This window comes from Rissa tridactyla, chromosome 21 (genome assembly GCF_028500815.1).
Source record: "Rissa tridactyla isolate bRisTri1 chromosome 21, bRisTri1.patW.cur.20221130, whole genome shotgun sequence".
Taxonomy (NCBI): domain Eukaryota; kingdom Metazoa; phylum Chordata; class Aves; order Charadriiformes; family Laridae; genus Rissa; species Rissa tridactyla.
Window position 1 is genome coordinate 3,341,988 of NC_071486.1, and position 14,508 is coordinate 3,356,495.

Here is a 14,508-nt window from a genome sequence, read left to right on the forward strand (position 1 = left end):
GGGGTGCCCCGAGAGAACAGCCCCACCGCCCCTTCGCTCTGCAGGTGCACACCAGGATGCACAACCCACAGAGGCTGAAGGTCACCAGCCCTTCTCAGCACTCCCGGCAACCCCTGGGCAATCGCAAAGCATCCTCACTTGGACAGGAAACCTCCACTCTCGCATCGCTGAAACGCCTCCGTCCCCTCCATGAAGAGCAGCTCTGGCCGGTGGAGGACATCCACCAGGACAGACAGTTCAGCCTCCACCAGTGGTTTCAAGCGATCCTCCAGGGCGTTGATGATGTCCTACAAGTCATAGCACACACCTTTAGGGCCAATGCATGCCTAGGAGACACGAGCACGGGAGAGGGACCCCTGCAACGCCAGCACCTTCTTGATATCATGCACGGATCCATGCTACCGCTGCTTCCCTGCCCCGTACCTGCAGCTTCTCTATGATGTTCTTGTAGTCCCACTGGTTGGGGGTGGTGGAGACGCGAGGGAAGGTCCGCGTGGCCGTCTTGTAGCTGGACGTGTTCCTCTGCACGGTGCTGGTGGAGCTGCTGTTGAGCAGGGAGCTGACATGGGCATCCAGGTCCATGGGCAGCGCGATGGAGCGGCTCTTGGCTGCAGGAGACAGAGCCAGAGTTGGGGACAGCCATGACCCAGCCCACCCCATCGGCTGGGTCCTACCACACTGCCTTGGGCCAGACACCCCTTCACCGCCTCTTCATTTGCAGCAGAGAAGAGTTGGGTTAAATACAAGAGGAAACTCCTCCAGACTAGTGAGGGGTGGAGTATTTCCATCCATCCCTCCCCACTGCAGCACAACATTGCCCGCAGCCCCCCCAGCCACGCGTAGGATGGAAAGAGGCACCAGCTCCAGTTTTCGGTTGGGAAAGCCCAGCGTGGAGATGTTGTAAGCACCCTGCCTCGAATTACAAAGGGAAATCCCCACCCAGCGTCTAACCACAAGCAATCCTTTCCACAGGCTGACTCAGTGCTAACAACCCTTGTCCGGAGTCAGGCAGCCACAAGCAGGCTGAGGGCAAAGTCCTGGCCAGGGAAAACCACCATAAATGCTGGCTTTGTTTCCAGGCCCTTCACCAGCAGGGAACACGCCAGGGATCTCCCAACCAAGCCCAGGCTTCGGTTATCCCCATGCCACCCTGGGGTGGGTCATATCCGAGATGTAGCTCATAAAAAACACATCCCGGAGCCAAACCTCCCCATTCCCGGCCAGCAGCCTCTAGCCGGGGCGCCCTGCCAAGGCCCGCAGTAGGGACGGTGGCTCTCGCTCGCCGCCGGAGTGGAGGTAGCCGAGGGTGGCTGCATCCTCCTGGCCGGTGGGGGACAGAGCATCCCTCTGGCACAGCTCCTTACCGACCATGGCCAGTGTGCGGATGCAGGCTTCCACCGAGCTCTTGTGCTGCTGCTGCAGCCAGGGGCACTCCAGCAGCCTCATGGTGGACTGGAGAAGCTGCACCACAATGGTCTGGTGGGTCTGAAGGAGAGAGCAGGCAGGTATGTATCAGTGCAATGTGTGCCCAGACCTTGTCCCGGGGGGCTCGATGAGCTGCTTTCCTCCCCCAGCCATGGCCTGTCCATGCGGCACCTTATTACCTGCAGCGACGTGCTGTTCTCCGAGAAGGGGGAGCTGAAGAACGCGTTGATGGTGTCCAGCACCACCGTCAGCACATACTTCTCCAGCGTAGGGTCTGGCAGGCGTTTCTCTCGCTTCTTGCACATCTGCGAGGAGAAGGGACGATGCTGATGGCACCAGGGCAAGGTGAGCACACATCCTGGCTGGATGCTGCTGGCACACAGCGCTGCTGGGACCTTGCTAAGCTGAAGGCTGTGGCTGGTGACAGTTCCTGGGTCTACGCCAGACAGCCCTGATGGCTCCCCAGCCCCTAGCGTGGCAGCTACACAAGTCCCCATGGTGCCCATGCCCCATGTCTGGCTGCCCAGGCTTTGAAGGAGCCCCGGTGACACCAACCTGTCCCCATCCAATACGCCAGCCATTGCTGCTGTGTCCCTCCCACCCAACCCTTCCCACGCACTTGGGCCATGTCCAGGGTGAAGTTCTCGAAGAGAGTCCAGATGTGGTTGCTGGTGTAGATCTCCTTCATCTCCACCTCCGTGTCCACGTAGCAGTGGTTGACGAAGTTCACGTAGGCCATCTTCACCTGCCAGGGCGGGGGGGAAGGAGGCGGGGCAGAGGCACCATCAGGAGAAGGCAATCAGTGCAAAGCCACTGGCCCCCTCCTCACTGGGTGCCCCGTACCTCCGTGATGCAATCCTCATGTGTCACCACCCGCACCACGTCCTCCAAGGGCAGCAGGGATGTGCACTTGATCTCCGTGTAGACATTCTTGCCCTCGGCGCAGGCGGCCAGCAGGTCCACCAGTGAGATGTGGTACATCAGCGGGCTGTTCTCCTCCACCCCGTCCCTGGCCGCTGTCATCATCTCCAGAAGGGTGGCCAGTGAAGCCTTGTCATTGTAGAAAACCACCACATCGTCCCCGGCGTTGGTGAGCTGCAGGGAAGGGTCAGTGGTCACCGCTCCGAAGAACAATCGTCAGAAACCCCACAAGGCAGAGAAAGGGGTCCTCTGCAGCGGGGCGATGAGAGGCAGCAGCCAGTGAAGGATAAAAGGGCTATGCATTTACAGGAAAAATTAGGCATTTGCAGTGCAATCCAAAGATTCCATGGTTATTGGCTCTTGGACCTTGCATTAAGCTCCTGGAGATGTTTCCTACTCCAGGGAGAAGCCGGCATGGCCAGGAAGGCTCTTCCTCAAGGAAAAAGCCAACCATGCACCTCCCAGGAGCCATGCCTGCTATACCCCACACTCATGCCCCACAGGCTGTGGGGAGAGGCGCTCACCTCGGTCATGATCATGTCCTGGCACTTCTTGACGTACTTGCCCTCAGCCTTGATGATGGTGTGCAGGAAGTCGAGGTACTGCACATGGCGGCCGTGGGTGGCCACGCAGTGGATGAAGTGCTGCGGCACCGTCTCGTTGATCTCCGAGCAGAGCTGGTAGTTGTTGAGGAAGATGTGCTGCATCGTCTCAGCCTCCAGGAGCTGCGGGACCAGGGGAGCAGAGTGAGGCTGGGGGGCTGCGAGGAGCAGCCTCCTCTTCCTCTCCTGGGGTCTCCTGCTGCATTTTGTATCCCTTGCTCTCAGCCCCAGGAGCGGTACCAAAGTCTCTCCCTGTGCTGTTGCCTCCAACTACCCTTCAGTCCCCTCTCCTTACCCCGGGGGTCAGGAACAGGTTGAGGTGTTTGTGCAGCAGGGCCTGGTTTTCCTGGTTGCCAGCACAAAACTTCTGCAGGAACTGGTGGGTGAATTTCAGGATCTCCAGCATCTTGGCATCACCCTGAGGGAGGGTAGAGAAGAGAAACGCCCAGAGTTGGCCACCCCTCCTGTCCTGCCCATGCATGGGGGTGGTCCCCGCATCCCTGACCCCTTGCCCTGGGCACTTCAGGACTAGCCAGCTTCTGCCCACCCACCTTCTCATAAGGGATCTGCAGCAGATCCAGCATCACTTTGTGGGCATCCATGTTCTTCAGAAGCCGCTGCTGCTTCTTGCGCACTTGCTCTCCGACCCCACACATCTTATTCAGCCGCTCCAGGATCTGGGGAGAGAAGGACCATGGCAGAGGGGCACTGAGCCTGGGAGCCCATCAGGATGGCCACCAGCACTGGGGGCTTGCTTGCACTCCAGATGTGCCCTTCATAAACCCAGGTGCTCCTTGCATCGCTCGCAAATCTTGGCACCCCTCTCAGAATTCCTCCTCGCAGTGCCATGCGGGCAGCCCTTGCAGCCATCACCAACCCCCTCCCCTCCAGTTCTCCCAGTGCAAGGCTCACTCGCGAGCCCTGGGGATGTAACAGGGCTCCTCCTTGCACTGAGCTGGCAGGAACAAGCCCTGGCTTGGACATATTTCTTCTGAACCCCAGGAGAGCTTGGAAATCCCCCCCATGATTTCACCCTTTCCCTTCTTGCTGGTGCACCCAGGGGCCAGGATTCGGTCTCACTTACCCCCTTGACTATCTGATAGTTCTCGCTGCTCTTCTCTCCCGGCGCAATGACCTCTTCGTCGGCAGCATGCTGCAAGGGGACAGAAACAACACCAGGGTCCCACCGCACCTCTCCAAAGCCTGAGGAATAACTACCCCCCACAGGACTCTCCCTGACCCTCCTCTTCCAGGCAGAGGGGTGCATGGCCCATCGAGAGGCGTGAGGTGTTGGATTGAAGCGAGCGGCACCTCTGCCTCCCAATCCCCTCCCACCCCAGCTCCCACAGTCTCGCTCAGGGCTCTCACCTCTTTCTTCTCCTTCTTGTTCCCCTCCACCGTGCTCTCCCCTTTGCTGCTGCCCTTCTTGTCCACCCAGAGCTCTGATTTCTCCACCATAGTGCGGAGTTTGTCCAGCTCTGACTTGATCACCTTGTAATTCTCGACGTCCTGGGCTGAGATCAGGAGCTGAACCTGCAGCGACATTCCCAGGGGTTTCCAGGTTGGGGCACGAAACCCATTCCCCTCCTCTTCCAGATCTCCATCCCAAGGAAAGGGGCTGGGACCCATCCCATGTCCTGCACCCACAGCCAAGTGTCCCACCAGGGTTACCTGTTTGAAGGTGTGCAAGACCTCCTGCCTCTGGCTGAAGTGCTTGAAGAGGAGCTGCAGGGAGCCGGAGATGAGCGGCGGGTAGTCGTGCATCGTCAGGTGGATCAGCACCCGCAGAAACATCCTCCCTCCCTCGTCATCCACCTCTAACATGCTGCTCGTCTTCCTGAAGCCGAGACGAAAGCGCTTGGTGTTAGCAGCCACGTGGGAGCTTGCGTGCACTCAGTCACCCCTCGGGGCTGATGGGGACAGCTGCATTAGCCTTTAGAGCCTCATCTTCCTCGTCACCTGCAGCTTTCAGCCTCGGCAGCATGGACAGGAGAGGAAGAGCCCTATGGCCAGGCTAACTATGCACCGGAGGGGGTAGGGACTCACCCCACACCGAACATGGCTTCTGCATGCTCGCCGATCCGGTCCAGGTTCATGGCTGCGGCTGATGGGAGAGGAAAGGGACATGAAAAGGGACAGCCACCATGATCTGCATCGGCAGAAACCTGCAGGAACCAACCCAGCTCCCTGGCTGCTGCTCCGAGCATCCACGATGGACACAGAACACCTCATCCCATCTGCACAGACTCCAGTCCCCCCATGCTCCCTGCCAGCAGCGGGTGGAGAGCTGCTGGAGCTGTCACCTCCACCGCCTGCCTGTCCCCAGCCTGTGGGGTTTGCCGAGTTGAAGGTGTACCAGGAGCAAAGTGGAAGAGTTACTTGTGGAGTCAAAGGCTGGAGCCGTCCCATCAGCCGCACTGTCCTGCATAGGGTAGACTTCCACAAACTCCTTCTTGAAGACAGAAAGCAGGTAGGAGATCCTGTAGTCCAGCCGCACGTTCAGGATGAACTGGCAGCAGCAGCGAAGAAGAAAGCAAAAGTGAGTGTCCTTTTCATACCAGCTGTCTCTCTGCATCAGAAAACCATGTCTTCCCCACACCACCCCATCCCACAGGTCCCACCCACAGCTCCACAATGCTTCTCCCTCCCCACTGGCTCCAACCTGTAAGATCTCCAGGATCTTCAGCTTGGTCTCCATCACCACAATGTTCTCATTCTCGATGCTCCTCCCTCTGTCCACTTGCTCCGGGGCAGACCCGGCACTGAGGCTCGGAGGGCTGAAGATGGACTGTTTCCTGCTCAACACCATGGTGGACATCATCTGCCCAACGCCCTGGATTGATCTCCGCACGTTCTTCCCTACAGAGGCAGCCACAGTGGGCAGAGTTAGTGCAGATGGAAAGGGAGGTGGCAGAGGACCGATGGAAGGACCCACTTAGACTGGAAAATGCTGTAGACATCAATCAGAGAATGAGTAGGAGGGACTGGCCATTTCTCTGGCATGGCCAAGGGCTCAACGCCTCCTGCCTCCCAGTGCAGACCAGGCCAAAGCTTCCACGTCAGCAAAGCAGTGGCTTGTTTTCTTGCAGCCAAAACTGGACGGCACTGGGCAAACCATGGAAAACACCTTCCTGCAGGACCATGCCTGGTTATGGAGCAGGGACTCACCCGTCACCTCATCGTTGTAGACCGCCTGCATCATCAGCTGGGGGTTTTGGACGCAGTCGATGATGCCCAGCAGTGTCCGTGTCAGGCGTAGCAGCTCGCTGAAGCTGTAGAAGCCGAAGTAGATGAGGTTGTGGGCAAGGCTGACGACCTAGGGAAGGACAAGGCAACTCCAGACCTCGCCATGCTCAGGGCTGAGCAGGAGAAACAAACATAGGGAGAGGGATGCCAGCACAGCCACCCTCGACACAGATGCAGCAAAATCATGTTGCATCGTGCAATGTGCCAGTGACACCAGCAGGACTCGCACCTCGAAGGTGAGCTTGTTCTTCTCCTCATTGGCGAAGGGCACCGCCTCGCTCACCACGTTGTTGAGGTAGTCCTCCACGAACTCCATGGTGCTGGCGAACTTGTTCTTCTTGTCATCACGTGAGACGTTGAGGTTGGAGTCGTAGCTGTGAGGGGAGATGGTGGGGATGAGCTGGATGGCAGTGAGTCTCCTTGCATCCAGCCTGGAAGAAGCACTGTCCAGGCAGCTGCTGAGCTGGACAGGCATCTGTCCAGGCATCAGGGCCAGAAGTGAATCTCATGACTGTGATGGAGCCCACTTCCTTCTGAAGGCTGAGACCTATTGAAGTCACTCCAAAAATTCCCCCCTCACAGTCCCTGCTAAAGCCAAGCCAGTCCCTACACTGGATGGCATCTGCCATCCCACTTCCTGCCCCATCCTCAAAAGCCCCTGCAAGCCCCAACGTGTCTCACTCTTTGATTGTGATGGCTGTGGGGATCTCAGTCCAGAGCCGTGCAAACTTCACGGGCATCACCAGCTCCTGGGGGTCCCTGTCCACGTGCACGTGCAACATGAGGTGGCAGAAGGACGCCCGGAGATCGAAGGGCAGCATCTCATCTGCCATGCAGAGGAAGATCAGGTCCACACCCAGCTGCTGGGAGATCTCCTTGATGGCCAGGTACTGGCGATCCAGGCACATGCGGGCAAAGAGCTTCAGCTGGTACCTGCCCAGGGATGAGGGGGAGAGGGAGTGAGGCCATGCGACCCTTACACCCTCACCTGGAGGGAAGATGCCACGGGATCGTCACCTGTAGTAGCTGAGCACGTTCTCGTCATGGGCATTGCCAGCCCGGGCCTCCTGCGCCAGCTGCCGGATGCTTTTCTCATGGTGGTCATTGTTCTTGTCCGTCCAGGTGAGCCAGACCTCCTCCTCCGAGTACTCGATGCTCAGGTACTCGTGGGTCTGGGACATCTCCTTCACCGGCCTCAGCCTAGGACAGAAAAGGGGTACATCTGGAGATGCTCCTGCGGACAGGGAGCAGCTGGACCTTGAAGGGTGACGGGAGTTTCACCAGGGCACTGGGGCAGCTGGTGGAAGGCAGGGCCGGGCATCAGATCCCAAACGTGGACAACCTCTCCCCTTGGCTACTCACTCCGTTTTGATGAGGATGTCACTGTTCTTTGGGTCCAGCACACACTTGCAGATCAGCTCCTGGGTGACGGGGATGGCAATGTGGTTGGACACGCACAGGTCCGAGAGGTAGTCCAAAAACCTGCAGAGCAGAGACAGCTCGCTGTGAAAGGGAGGTCCATGGGGGCTCTCTCCACCCCTGGTCGAGGCACATCCCACCCATCACGCAGCACAAAGCCCTTTGGGACGAGGCCTTTCTGGACACGCACCGTGGCTCACGGTTCTTGCGCACCAGGCTGACGAAGGTCTCCACCTCCGTCTTCGTGATGTGCTTCTCCAGCAGCTTGCGGTTGTTGTGCAGCAGGGCCGTGATGGTGTCCTCAGCGAGGATGTCGTAGCCAATTTGGGACTGCATCATCCCGAACTGCTTGGCAATGTGCTCCTGGAGCAGGCAGAGAGGCGGTGAGCACACGGGGCTGCGTGTCGGGGTCTGGCAATGTCCCCCCTGCCCCACCGAGACCTCAGCAGCCCCCCAGAGCTTTGCAACAAGTGGTGGGATGGGGGCTCGCCCTGTCACCCCCCACACACCTGGTTCTTGCGATAGTCCTCCTGGGAGTGCCGGAGCACACGGTAGCACAGCCGAAACATGTACTGGTAGGGAGCGTTCTTCTGGTCCGACAGCTCTTCCAGCCGCACCAGGGGCCCTTCCCCACCCTTGTCCTTGAAGGGGGCTTTCAGGATCCCAAAGATCTGCCCAAAAGCAGAGGTGATAAGTGCTGTGTCCCCCTCCACACCATCACCCCCATGGCATGGCTGGACACCAGCTGTGCTTGCCAGGAGGGCTTGGTGCCCCACTGGGCCATGCGCTGGAGACCAGCTACACCTCCTCCATGGGGGCTTCCAGATCCCTGGTGTCCAGCATGGCTCTGGGCAGCACAGGACATGTCCGCAGGACCTCAGCCTTGCTTGGATGCAGGGCCCCATGGCCACTCACCTGCTTCAGGATGTTCTGCTCCCGCATCAGCTTCTGCCGCTCCCGGTTGGGCTTGGTCACCACGATGTCCAGCACATTCTGGCCATTGTTGGGGACGTCGCTGACGAAAAACACCAAGTCCTCCAGCAGCTGGATGACGAACCTGCAAAGGGGCATGGTTGGACTGTCCAGCCAGGGGGGCTGCTTGCCCACCTCACACAGCCCACCCCGACTCAGGTCCCTGCAATGATGCCAACGCATTTTGGAGGACCAACGAGACCATGTTCAGGGCTGCCAGGGAAGCTGCTGGCCAATCCTCCCCTCCTTATTAGATGTTAATGGCTGCCCTGAGGCAAGAGGTTTTACAGCCCCTATGGTTCCTCCGGAAACTATATGTGCCAGGGTAAATGCCAGGGGCCTTTGCTTGTGATTCACGCCAGGGATTTTGCGCTTAACGCCCCTGTCCCCTTAGTCACCCTCGCGGGACCAATGCGGGGCGGGCTGGCAGGGCGGAAGCAGCTCACTCTGTCCCATGGGGGATCTGTGTTTGCTCAGGAAGCACCAAGAACCCACCCACCTAAAAATAATACCGTGACTAACCCGGCTGCCCCTATCGTGGGGCCATCTCTCAGCCCCCTCGGATATTTTTCTAGCAGCAAAGGAGGGGCCGGAGCGGGGCTGCGGCGTTATCTGGTTTCCTCGCCAGACTCTTGGGAGAAGCAGGCGTGGATTTGGGTTGTGGGCAGGAAAGTAAGACAGCGCTGGCACCAAGACCCAGGCAGGGGCCCCATCCTGCAGCGATGCTGGAGAGCCCTTGGAGGAGCCCGGCACGGCCCCATCTCCCAAGGGAAATGACTTTTTACCTCCGGTCGTTCTGGCTGAGAAAACCTTCGTTCATCTTCTCCACCACGTTGGCCAGCATCGAGCTGGCGTCATTAGCAAAATCCAGGTCCCGGATCTCAGACACGGGCACGGAGACGATGGCAAAAGCTTCTTTGTCTTCTTTGGTGGGACACGTGCCCAGCTGGGAAGCAATGGGGAAGAAGCATCACACAGACAGGGCAATGCCAAGCATGTCCCCACCATCCGCCACCCATCCCGGGTGGGAAGTCAGAGATCCAGTTTGTACCCATCAGATGGGCTGGGGTGGGCTCTAGGTTACTGGGGTGGGCTCTAGGCTGGTGTCCAGCCACCCCCTTGGATCATCAGGGTATTTCAGTCCCTGGGTGCTGGGTGGGAAGGAACACGCTAAGAGCTACTGGGGCACAGGGGATAAATCCACGCACGGGAGGAGGGAGCGGCGCCGTACCATGAGGCGAATGGGCCTCTCCTCATCGATGTCAATGGGCACGTTGGTGCTCTGGATCCAGGTGTTGGTGCAGAGGTGGCGCAGCCTCACGTAGGAGTTCCTGCAAATGGCACAGTGTCCTGGTGAGCGACCCTCACGCGGACACGCCACCACCCTCCACATCCCCCGGCACAGCCCCCGATTGAGAACAGACTTGCCACAATTTCACACCGTGCAATTAAGCCTCCCTTCTTTATTTCAAACCCACCACGGCAGCGCATGCTCACGTACCGTGGGACGAAGGAGTCCGTCTTCTGCAGCGTGGTGGGGTCCAGCTCGAAGAGGGAGGCGATGTCATTGCCATGGGGCACGGCCACCAGCCGGTATTTGATCTTCTCCCCCGTGTTCCTGCGGCTGGCACGGCTGCTGCCCCCCTGCGCCGGGGAAAGCGGCTTTGAGCCCGGCATGGGGCAGCCGCCCCACCGAGCCCAGCGTCCCTGCACACACATGGCATCGGAGGAGACACGCAGCGGCTACGCTCAGAGCAGAAGCTTTTGCTCGGACGAGGGGCTGCAAGAGCACAAGCGCGGCGTGATGCACCTGAGCTACGAGGCCACCCCTGCGCCAAATCTCACCAACAGCAAAGAGGAAAAAACCCCTGAAAGTCCAAATCTCTCTTCTACCGGCACTTCCCCATGGCTTGGGGATCCAACATGCACCGGGACCCCTCCAACAGATTTCGGCAGGGTCCCCTCGCAAGCGGGACATAGGGATGCTACTCTAGAGTGCGGGATGCGGGGATGCTCTGCTGGGCAGCGGGACAGCCTACGGCCACAGCCGCGGCACCAAGCAGGACCCGGTGGCACGGCACGGGCACTGTCCCCACGGCAGGCTCTGTTTCGGGGCATTTCCCTGCTTTCAGGCAAAGTTTAAGAGACGGCGTGATTTCAGGCAGCGGCAGCAGCATTTCTGCTAGCAAGGCTGCACACAGCTCACCGTGGGCGCTGCTTTGGGCTCAGCCACGTCTCCTTTATAACTTGGGTTTTCCTGAAAAGTTAAAGAGGGAGATGAAAGACAGCTATCAGTCCTCCCGCTCGGTCCCTCCAAAAACCCTGTGCATGGGGTGTTATCTCTATTCCTGCCTTCCTCCATCGCATGGCGGAGAGAGGAAACCGGCCCAGGTGGGGCTGGAGGACGTGACCCGTACCCGAGGCGCGGGACGGGGTGAGCCCTGGGATGCAGCCCCGGGGCTCTGCGCTGCAGCAAGACGAGCTCTTGCTGTAAATCCCTCAAGGCCCCAGGCTGAGGTCTCAGTGAGCAACACAAGCCGGGCAGCGCCAGCCCGGGATCACTCTGCGATCTTCTTTCCTCTGCAGATGTCACCTGAGTGTCTTTCGGTTTAAAGCAACCATTTCAGAGCCCCAGTGTTTGCCGTTTTCCATCCCACAGTGGTGGAGGGTGCCCTGGGGGCTGCCTTTGGTTGTCTTCTCCAGCTAAAGAGCATCTTTGGCACATAGACGCCCCCCACACACACCCTGCGGTACATCCCTGCTCCCCGGCAGCAAGGCGTAACACTGTCTTTCTCTTGGTAGTGGCAGCTAATTAGTGTCATATAAACCACAATATCTAAGTGCGGAAACCTCTTTGTGCCTCTACCAGGAAGCCTTGAGCTGGCCTTAAATAAGAGCAAAAAAAAACCAAACCTGGCAGATGGTGTTTCCAGGCCCAGCTTTTGCCCACACCCTCCCCAGGTAAGGACAGCCCTGGGTGCTGCTGTGGACCAGAGGATGAGGATGGGCAAAACCTGATCGGGAGGAGTTAAACGCGGCAGGATGAATTATCTCCTGCTCCCATCTTACCAGGAGGTTATACCAGTACCGTTGCTTGGCCTGGAGCAAACAAATAAGAGGAAAAACCCGACCACCTCCTCCTGTCCCCCCCGGCCAGAAGAGGAGGGAGCAGGGAACAGCAATTTTGGCAAGCGAATGCCTGCACCATGGGGTGGGGGATTTCACGGGAGAAAGCATAGCCCTGCCAACAGGCAATGACGATGATGCTCACAGGCGCCAATGCCTCCTGCGAGCGAGGAGGAGCCGTGGAGGTCCAGGGCAGGATGGCTCCAAAAATGGGGCCAGGGACAATCTTGGGCATCGCTGCTCTGTCTAAGGTAGGTGGGCACTGCCTTTGCAAGGGATGGTACCAGCCTCTCGAGGGCAGGGCAGGTTCTGCATCCCTCTGCTCGCCCCCTTACCTCTGCTGCCAGGTAGTTGCCCGTGGCAAGGTGCTTGAAGCGGTACAAGCCGTTCCAGTGCCCGGCTCCCCCTCGGCATGGGTCGTGGTGGACCACCTGGAAGAAGCAGAGGAGAGCTCAGCCAGCAACGCGTGGGGCTATGGGGAACAGGGATGCTGTTCCTGCTCCCTCCCGGGCAAACACGCTGGTGATAAGAGCCCCGTCCTATCTCAAAGGTGGCCACGAGCTCAGAGAGACAGCCCATCCATCAGCAGCCAGCTCTCTCATGGAGCTCGAGCCTTGTACTGGCCTTCACCAGGGCAGTCAGGCTACCAGAGGTGGAAATGGATAGAAATAACCACTGCTTCTACCAACCCCGCTCCCCGCGAAAGTGCAGCAGCCCATGGAGGTACCCCGAAAGCTCATGGACACGAGCTCCATCCCCTCCCCGCTCACCTCCACCTCCCACAGGGCGTTGGAGCTGGTGGCCGAGGTAGCCGACTGCCTCAGGGTGGTGCGGAGGAAGACGTGCAGCTTGCCTTTGTACTCGTCGCAGGTGAGAAACTTCTCCTGCTCGGCGTGGAAGAGCCTCACCACGTCCCCCTGGAGCAGGACATGGTGGTGAGACCCAGGGACATGGCTCTCCTACAAGCCATGTATCTCCTCCTGTGACCCCCCCATCCTGCAAGGGGATAGGATGTCCCGTACGGGGTCCAGAGCAGAGCACAGCTCCCAGCCGTGGCACGGCAGGACCGCGGGAGACCAAGCATTGCAGGGCACCATCAGCTCCTCCAGTCCTACCTACCTGAGGCTGGGCTAAAACCTGCCTCTAGCAGCACAAATGCTCCTCCGAACCCAGGGAAGGGCACCTCGCATGGGCACGGGGCACCCCGCACTCCGCAATGCCATCATTCCGTTTACTAATTCAAGTCTCTTCTCTCTGCTTCCCCTCCCCGGGCTGTAAAATGGGTGCGAATCCCCCATTTTACACCCCTGGAGCAGGCAGAAGCTCCGCTCCCCAATGTGTTTAAGGCATCAATGCCCCGGGGAGGAGGATGCAGTGGATGCGGGAAGTCGGGGATAAGTGTGGCGCCCGGAGACGAGGGTCGGTAAGATCATAACAATCAATACCCATCCAGCTGCTTCCTGGAGGACCTCAGCCCCGAACAATAGCTCTGCAGGGAAAGTTCCTTTCCCAGGCAACAGCCAGCCCTGCTGCACGGCTAAACAGCCGAAAATTGTCCTCGCAGCTAGAAGCCACTGCTGGCACTACATATGCCTCCTATTGCCCTCAAAAGCCAATTCAATGCAATAAGGCGGAGGGTAATTTCATGCCCCCTCGGGTACCTGCTGCCAGGAGACACTAAAATACCCAACTCTAGCTTGCTGTTGAGTTCTCCAAGTGATGAATTCTCCTAGAAATTGAGGTCCTCAAGGCAGGATCTCTTTCCTCTGCCCTTGTCACACAGCCAAACGGCTGTTCACACGTCCTGCCCCCGCAGGGGAGCGGGGCTGGGTCCCCAGAGCCCACCGTGTCCCGGGCGGCCGGCGGCGGCCGAACCTCCTTCCTTACCCCTTTCAGCACTTCCTCCATGTGGTCGCGGAACTGCATGAAAAGGTTGATTTTCCAGCTGGTGTTACAATTGACTGAGTTCACCTAAGGAGCAAGAGCACACAGTCACGACCCCTGGGACAAGGAAAAAAAGGAAGAAAAAGGGAAAAAAAAAAACCCCAGGCAATCCCCAAAAGCCAGACCCCACGCAGGCAGCCCAGCCTCCCCGTACCTCCTTGCAGCCGGCGTTGTCAGCAAGCTCATAGTTGCTGGCGTGCAGCGGCTGCCCGGCGTTGACAGGGTTCAGGATGACTTTGTCTCCCACAACTACCTGGGGAGCAGACAGGGAGAGGGGAGAGGGAGGATGAGGCCGGGAGGCGAGCCCTGGCAGGCAGCACGCACGGTGCTTTCTGCACATCTTCGTCTGGGGACTTTTTGGCCCCCCGCTCACATTATCTCCATTGCTCCTCAGCTTCCAGAAGGGCTGGATGAAGAGCCAGGATCCTTCGTTGCCGGTGGCATCCAGCGTCACCCGCATGGCGTTTTTCTCGAGCAGGGCTGGTAGCCGCTTGTTCACCGTCAGGTACTTGTTGCTCTTCATGTGGAGGAGCTGGAAAGCCGAACACCGGGGTGAGCCGTGGTGGTGCAGCCCCTCGAGGTCCCCAGGGCTGATCATACCCAGAAGCGACCCCCACGAGCCCCTTCCCAGCCCAACTCGCCCGTGCTGGATCCGTGCATCTCCCCCAGAACCCATCGCCGAGTGTGGGAGGGGAGAGCGAGCACCCGTACCTGTATGACGCTGCCGTATTTCACCACGTCCCCATGTACTTTCTTGTTCTCCGTTTCATTCTGCTTCTGCTCCATCTGGGCCGCATGCTGAACACCAAAAGGAGAAGAGCTGGGTGTCGCAGCAGCCTCCTCACTCCCCAGG

At 59.0% G+C, this 14,508-nt stretch overlaps 1 protein-coding gene across 1 annotated transcript in view; it reads right to left on the reverse strand.

The window, feature by feature from the left end:
• The window catches only part of ITPR3 (inositol 1,4,5-trisphosphate receptor type 3), a 43,303-nt gene that overhangs the window by 12,818 nt on the left and 15,977 nt on the right, over window positions 1-14,508 (reverse strand). The window contains exons 4-36 of the mRNA XM_054181016.1: window positions 14,367-14,453; window positions 14,029-14,187; window positions 13,810-13,908; window positions 13,599-13,682; window positions 12,482-12,628; window positions 12,047-12,142; window positions 10,792-10,842; window positions 10,087-10,229; window positions 9,817-9,916; window positions 9,371-9,531; window positions 8,529-8,670; window positions 8,123-8,284; window positions 7,804-7,976; window positions 7,557-7,676; window positions 7,212-7,394; window positions 6,876-7,127; window positions 6,424-6,568; window positions 6,117-6,264; window positions 5,611-5,807; window positions 5,328-5,457; window positions 4,995-5,052; window positions 4,620-4,785; window positions 4,317-4,481; window positions 4,033-4,101; window positions 3,500-3,625; window positions 3,244-3,366; window positions 2,871-3,071; window positions 2,269-2,520; window positions 2,045-2,170; window positions 1,605-1,730; window positions 1,365-1,485; window positions 424-608; window positions 139-287 (exon numbers count right to left, since the gene is read on the reverse strand). Coding sequence (XP_054036991.1) covers window positions 139-287; window positions 424-608; window positions 1,365-1,485; window positions 1,605-1,730; window positions 2,045-2,170; window positions 2,269-2,520; window positions 2,871-3,071; window positions 3,244-3,366; window positions 3,500-3,625; window positions 4,033-4,101; window positions 4,317-4,481; window positions 4,620-4,785; window positions 4,995-5,052; window positions 5,328-5,457; window positions 5,611-5,807; window positions 6,117-6,264; window positions 6,424-6,568; window positions 6,876-7,127; window positions 7,212-7,394; window positions 7,557-7,676; window positions 7,804-7,976; window positions 8,123-8,284; window positions 8,529-8,670; window positions 9,371-9,531; window positions 9,817-9,916; window positions 10,087-10,229; window positions 10,792-10,842; window positions 12,047-12,142; window positions 12,482-12,628; window positions 13,599-13,682; window positions 13,810-13,908; window positions 14,029-14,187; window positions 14,367-14,453 — 4,646 coding nt within the window. The remainder of the gene's footprint in view (window positions 1-138; window positions 288-423; window positions 609-1,364; window positions 1,486-1,604; window positions 1,731-2,044; window positions 2,171-2,268; window positions 2,521-2,870; window positions 3,072-3,243; window positions 3,367-3,499; window positions 3,626-4,032; window positions 4,102-4,316; window positions 4,482-4,619; window positions 4,786-4,994; window positions 5,053-5,327; window positions 5,458-5,610; window positions 5,808-6,116; window positions 6,265-6,423; window positions 6,569-6,875; window positions 7,128-7,211; window positions 7,395-7,556; window positions 7,677-7,803; window positions 7,977-8,122; window positions 8,285-8,528; window positions 8,671-9,370; window positions 9,532-9,816; window positions 9,917-10,086; window positions 10,230-10,791; window positions 10,843-12,046; window positions 12,143-12,481; window positions 12,629-13,598; window positions 13,683-13,809; window positions 13,909-14,028; window positions 14,188-14,366; window positions 14,454-14,508) is intronic.